The sequence below is a fragment of the Pelodiscus sinensis genome, chromosome 1 (assembly GCF_052426305.1).
Source record: "Pelodiscus sinensis isolate ZL-2025 chromosome 1, ASM5242630v1, whole genome shotgun sequence".
Classification (NCBI taxonomy): domain Eukaryota; kingdom Metazoa; phylum Chordata; order Testudines; family Trionychidae; genus Pelodiscus; species Pelodiscus sinensis.
Genome location: NC_143052.1, coordinates 290,044,613 through 290,051,712, shown reverse-complemented (window position 1 = coordinate 290,051,712; position 7,100 = coordinate 290,044,613). Strand labels below are relative to the sequence as shown.

The following is a 7,100-nucleotide window of genomic DNA, read 5'->3' as shown; positions in this document are numbered from 1 at the left end:
CTAAAATCTACAAAACAATGCAACTAAACTGCTAAATCAATTGGTAGTATATACCAAATAGCTGCAATAATGGATAGCAGGGCTATATTGAATAATATGTTGTAATGGCACAGTAAAATATATTGCAAAAACAATATGCTTGCAAAAACAATTCTTGACAAAATTTCATCTTGAGATCCCACTAATGTTTATGGTTTGTATTCTCTTTTATATATGCCCATCATTACAGTGAGTGAGAGAGTGAGAATGTTTTTGAAAATTGATCCATAATATAGGATATGTTATATTTTCAGCAATAAAACATTACCCAGGGAAGAGAACAGAGGGAACTCTAGATTGTTACCACAAAGTGAATCTCCCTTTTCTAGCTAAAAAAACTGTAGTGTTTTAAAGAGGAAACCCTTGGAGGAAATCATAACATAGAGCTGAGCTGGATTCGGGGCAGGTGCAGAATAGGATTGTAGTCCATCTATTGTTAACCTCCTATTGCCAGAGGCAAAACATTGTTTCCTTTCTTTAGGGAGGTGAGGGTCAAAGGGGTCAAATTGCCTGAGGCTCTCTTAGGGAAGGTGGGGGTCAAAATAAATATATGAGATACCTTTTATATCAAAGAGCTTTATAGAGAAAACAATTCATGAACTGCTCAGCAGTAGAAAATTAAAGTCTCCTAAGCGTGCTAGAAAAATGTGAATTTGTGTATAGAGCAATGGAATAGAGCCTATCCGAAAAAGCACAGGTGAGCAGTGTTCCAAAAAGGACTGGCATTTTAGATACCTGATCATAGTAAAAAGATTAATGTATAAAATGTCTTAGTCCCAGTCCCATATTCCATCTCGAGTACAACTATAATGTACGTCCCCAGTTTCCTTCTGCAATCTTCTTTCCTCTCTTGAAGTACCATGCAAATTGTTTTTATACTGTTCTCTTCAATATGGTATCTGAGCACCCTGCTGTGATCTCCTCAACAGTTGCTGTATCCTCCAAGAGGCATCTTCAGGAAGAAAAGCTTTCTGTCACTCAAGGCCTGCTTCTCCTACTATCATTCTGTAGGGCCTGGGTTCCACTGATTCACCATTTCCTTGTTGGAGGCTTGGGGAAAGGTTGAAGGAATGTTGCCACAAGATTAGGATGAGAAAGGGGCTGTGAGGGGACGGCTACACTAGCTTGTTATGAGGGCAAGCGGAGTTGCAAATGAAGCCTGGGATTTAAATATCCTGGGCTTCATTTGCATGTTCCCGGGTGCCACCATTTTTAAATCCCCCTTAGTCCGAACTCTGTGCCCGCGGCTACATGCGGCATGGACTAGGTAGTTCGAATTAAAGATCCTAATTCAAACTACCATTACTCCTCTTGGAATGAAGCCCTCTTGGATATTTAAATCCTGGGCTTCATTTGCAACTCCGCTTGCCCTCATTCCCCTACCTAGCTCGAACTAACGAGCTAGTGTAGCTGTACCCGGATTTACTAGCTGGCTGACTTAATGTGTTGCACATATATAAGCTTTAATATTACTGGGTTGTCACTATACGTTTAATTAATTGTTGGACCATTTAGATCCTTGCATATGGGTATTTTTCCATCTAAATAAATGAATAAATATTGCTGTGAGCTTTAGTCCAACTCTCTATTTCAAAGCTGGCAGGATGTCTTCCATTTTTTATTAGGGATAAATCTAATTATAAAGGAAAAAAGGGATTTTTTTGTGCTGGGATCGTATTACATGTTAATTGGCGATAGGCATCAGGCTAAATGAGCCTGATACAATGATTTATGTACATCAATTCTAGTGCATTTAGCAATTCATTATGATTGTATAGATACAGATGTCACCAAAACTTTGTGCCTTTGTAGTTCTCTCCAAGGCTAGAAAATTGAGGCAAAATCAGATAAGCTCTAGCAATCCAAAGGCCCCATCCTGCAAGGCCCTGAGCAGCCTTTGCTTTCTTTGGGTCAGATGGAGCTTTGCTGCTCAGGATCCCATTTGTTATTACTCATCCCAATAAAGTTGAATGGAATTAGATTTATTGTTAGGCTAACAATAAGAAGGCTTTTCATTTCTGCATAATTTGCCTGATTAAGTAGGAGTTCCGCAGAAAATGTGTGCATGAGGAGGGGTTTCCCTGTGGAAAACAGTGATTTTTCATCAAAACCCTGCAAATCAAATATTTTCAACCAAAAAAGAAAGCTTCCATCCAGAAAATCAAAACTGAACTCTTTTGCCACAATGTTTGGTTTCAGGGCAGTGTTCATGTATGCTGCCACAGTGCTTCATGATGAGTAGGGTGATCAGATATCAAGTGTGAAATATTGGGATATGGGGTAGGGGATAAAAGAAGCCCACGTAAAACAAACCTCAAAATACTGGGACTACCCTTATAAAATCAAGATATCTAGTCAGCCTACTTATGGGAGTTGTATTTCGGGTATCTTGTGTCCCAATTGTCCCATGTGGGCCCTCCTGCCTGGCTGGATTACATCTTCAGTAGCTAGTGCTATTGAAATGAATTTGGTGCTCAGAAAAGGGTTTGGATTGGCAACCTTAAAGAATAACATCCTCTAATCACAGAATGGATACAACACGGGCAGCAACAATGCCTGTTTCCTCCCACTTCACTACCAATGTCCTTCAGCCCTCGCCTAGTCAAACCACCTCTGTTCTATTGCCTGTATTATGTTTGCCCTCCCTGTGCGGACTGTCAGCTAGGTGGCTAATTAACCCCAACCAAAGTTAGTATTTCTGTAACATCTCTTAATTCTTAATCCTACATTCTTTTGATTCTGCATTCTTTTGATTTTTCTCCACCCTCCTTATTTCTCAAGAATGAAAGGCAAAAGAAGTTGGTTTGGATTCCTGTCACCTGGTTGTTAAAAGGGGCACAATTCAGGATGATCTCACCATTGTCCTTCTTAGACCTACGGGAGATGGGTTTGGATTCTAACGGTACTTGGGAGAAGAGGCCCAGTTTTTTAAGACAGAGAGGGGACGGGAAAGCCCTTCTCAGAATGCAGGAATAGAATATCTGGCTTATGTAATATCTGTCAAAGCAGATCTGTAGTACAGTGAAAGACCTGGGTCTTGTTCCTAAAGGGAGGAGACAGGCAAAAATTGGACTCATAGCCATGCAAGTTGCTTTCCAGTCTTTAAAAAGAGAAGCTGCCTCCATTTTGTGCAGCAGAAAGTTCATATGGTGGAACAGTTTTAAATTTGTTTACACATTGACATTCTGGCTGAGATTTTAAAGGAAGTTCAGCATCCAATTTACACTGACATTATTTTGCCTTTGGAAATGTAACTACCTCAGGCTCCACTGAAAATCCAAGCCTAAATCAATACCGTAGCCTGATAGGCATTGCTTTATGCTATCTGCCATCCAAGCCCCTCCTAGCCTGTTCTTTTCACATACCTCTCACCACTACAAGACAACCAATAGAACCAGTCCCACCATCACACTAAGAAATGCCAGTCTCAATCACAAGGTTGTTAAAATACCGTCACTGCTTTAAACACAGAAAGATGGGCTAATCTCCAATCCTTCCAGTTCCCACAAAGTTGACCTGGCTAGACTCAGTCACTGTGAATTCCTACAAATTAGTGAGAAAGAGGAAGACTAAGTTTAAGTGAGGAATAGTTTATATTTATTAATATCAGAATCCGGCTCTTACAGAAAAAGTTTAGCGAAGGACAGACAATTATCCAACATCTTTCCACTCAGACTGTGGTATGTCCATGCTACCTTTTCTAATTCAACCTGATTACACAAAGAGAAGGTTAAGAGGTGACTTGCTCATATCTTGTTAAGTGCCTACCTGGGAAATAAAATATTGAAAATTGGCCCCTCGGTCGAGCAGACAATGGTATGACAAGAGCCAATGGCTAGAAGCTGAAGTTAAACAAATTCAAATTGTAAACAAGGCACAATTTTTTAACACTGAGAGCAACCACTGGAACAATTTCTCAAGGAATATAGTGGATTTACCATCATTGGAAATTTTTAAATCAACATTTAAACAGTTAAATAAACATCACCCTTTCCTAAAAGAGAGGTTCTAGTTCCAACAGAGATTATTTGCTGGGGTTGGGGAGTTCTCTGGCATATGTTATATGAGAGGTCAGGCTAGGCAATCACAGAGATCTTTTCTGGCATTAAAATCTATGAACTGCAGCCTGTTAATGCCAGCTGAGTTCTCCCAGCTCTGGACTTCAGAGAGGTGCTGTTTTGAGCTGAGGTCGTCCCCTCTCCTTTCTCTGCAGCTTCATCCAGGAAGGAGACGTAAGACCTGACTTCATGCTCGGTAATGTAACCTGAGTGAGAGGACAGGGAAAATGAACAAGAATCAAATAGTATACATACATACATGCACAATTACTATATCTTTGACGGGCAGTGAAGTTGCATAGCAATAAATTCACCATAAATTGTAGTATGTGTTGGAAAAGCACCAAACTGTACAGAAACACTAGCTGAACAAGCAATATAGCAGCATCACTTCATGCAGCACGGTGTGTCAAAAGTGTCAGGATGAGAAGTGCTCTGTGCCATGCATGAGCTATAAAGTCTGAAGATATTTGTAATTACAATTAGAGTTTCAGAATCTTCTGCTGTCAGTTGCTATCTCACAGAGATGGGACATTGCTGATGATGTGGTCAGTGGCAGGAGAAGAAATGATATTTGAGATTAATACATCGGTGGTGCTAGCGTAAATTTCTGCTACTTGTCTCCATTTGTGACCTGTCTCTCCAATTACATGGACCATAAGCTCCTCCTGTAATCTGAATGGATTTTAAAATATTGTTTGTAACCTTTTAAAGGCCTAAATAGTTTTGTGTCCAGCTAGAGTAGAGATTACCTTTCTTTGTGGCTATCACTGCCATTGTGATCAGCACAAGCAGTCGAGCTAACAGTTTTTTAGGTGGGAAGGTGTAGGTTAGGAAAGGCTACTCTTGCTGGTAGGGCAGTTCCCATGAAAGGTCTTCAACTCAAATTCATTGTCTATCACAGCTCAGATTTGTTGACCTTCAAGGCATACCACAAAGATCCATCTGATTTCTATGGACCTTTAGTAGGAGTGTGGGATGAGGGACAGGATGGCTAGATTAGGAGAATGTCCATTGGATGCCTTGATGGAAGGAGTTGATGTAGTATCTTTAATATTTTTTCTCTTCTTTTATGCTTTCAACATTTTGGTAATAGCACCCAGAGGTAGGGATTGGTACTCCGCTAATGAATAAATGATATCAGTGTTTCTTACTTGTTGTGACCATGGTCTCTGCTGAGGAAAGCAGAACTCATCAGCCAAAGGCTTCCTAACCTCTGCCCGTAAAATATTCCAGGCTTCATTTTGTGAGTCACCATAAATTTCTCCTTCTAATCCACTCAAATCCCACTTTTATCCTCCAGAATTCCATTTCTCTAGACTGCCTATGCACATTGTAGTGCAAGCAGACACTTACCCAGCAAATTTTGGTGCTGGAGATTGAGCCTGTACCGATGGGACAGCATTTCCCTCAGAGGTTTGCTGTCGTAAACTCTCATGATGCTATAGAGGTAGCATTTCTGGCCTCGCTTCAGGTCCTGTCAGAACAAGGCAGCTGATGGCAGTTTAACAGATAGGACTAAATTTACATCTGTCTCTAAACTGATTTTAAACAGTAACAAGGGGATTTAGGTCTATTATTCTATTTCAGGGGATTTTATTAAATAAAGCAGCAATTAACCTTTACAGACAAGCTTTAATTGCAACATCTTGAACCATTTAAATATACTCAGAAATTAGGCTACAAGAATGGACAGCTCCCTCTAAGACAGGAGTTCTCAAACTGTGGGTAGGGATCCCAAGTGGGTCCCAACCTCATTTTAATGGGGTTGCCAAGGCTATTGTTGGACTTTCAGGGGACCAGAGCCTGGGCCCACGCCCAAACCCTACTGCCCAGGGCTAAGGTTACATGTTCCCTCCCAGGACAGAAGACTTCACTTTTGCTCTTCCCTGGTCTCTTCCCCTACCCAGGGCAGTGGGGCTTGGGATTTGTTCCCCCTGGGGCTGTGTAATAATTTTGTTGTCAGAAGAGGTTAACGGTGCACTGAAGTTTGAGAACTGCTGCTCTAAGATGTTACCTCTGCTCCCCGTGGGTAAGCAGATCCTTACAATAATGTGACTTGTGCTGAGTTTTCTGCCTTCTGCACCTTCTCTCTTCTGAGTGTCTGACTCACTTTTTTTAGGATACAAATAGCAGACACTGATCTCCTGATGTGATTAAGTCCTTGGTACTTCTCACTATCCTCATGATATCTGCATGCCTGTTTGGCTCTCCTCTAGTCACTCACATGCCCAACTTTCTGTCCTGCTGTTGTTTTCCCTCTTACTCTGTGTCTCAGCTCTGACCCTCTTGCTTAGCCTCCAGATATGTTTCTTCATATCCTGGATAATGCTTGAAATAGAGGCTGATTTGTGGTTCACCTCTCAATGCAGACTGTCAAAAAAGCCCAAACTGCAGTTGGAACATATCATTGCATTTGGGAGGGACACTGTCCTGAGGATGGGTATGCATACTTTCTCTCAAGCTGTGGCTCTTCCTCGGCTTGCTACTTTTTTTTCGTAGCATGCCAGATATTTTCTGGTCTCTGGTGTTCCTTTTCCTGCTACTGTTGCCTTCTCGGCCTGAGCCTCAGATTGTTTCTGGTCCCTCCTGTTCCTTTCATTTCTACAGCCTGCTCAGAACCCTGGAATTAGTTCCTGTGAAGCACGTGAGAAAAAGGAAATGAAATATATGAATGGATGCAAAGGTGACAATGTCGTCTAAGGGATGCGAAAGGGCTGCTATACTCTATGCAGCTCGAATCAGATAGGAGTTAGCTCTTCTATTACCTAACCAAGGGACATTTTTGTTTCATTTAAGCAAAAGAGGTGAGATGCCCTGTGAGTGAAACACAGAGAAAACTGAGCTTTGTTTTCTATCAGTCTGTTACCTTCAGTAAGTAGGTATCCTGAGCCGATGGAGGAACTTGTACGCATGAAACTTTTGGAGAACGATGGGGACTAGGATTCCTCTTCCAGTTTTCACCCATCTTACCCTATCTCTCAAAAGACAGGTTCACAAAAC

At 41.3% G+C, this 7,100-nt stretch overlaps 1 protein-coding gene across 1 annotated transcript; it reads right to left on the bottom strand.

Annotated features, from left to right (window-relative positions):
* Positions 1–4,075: 4,075 nt before the first annotated feature.
* Positions 4,076–7,100, bottom strand: FAM216B (family with sequence similarity 216 member B). Its single transcript, XM_025185288.3, has 3 exons — positions 6,967–7,100; positions 5,454–5,574; positions 4,076–4,303 (listed from the first exon to the last, which is right to left on the bottom strand). Exons 1-3 carry the CDS (start codon positions 7,063–7,065, stop codon positions 4,152–4,154), a joined length of 372 nt encoding a protein of 123 aa, XP_025041073.2. The 5' UTR covers positions 7,066–7,100; the 3' UTR covers positions 4,076–4,151.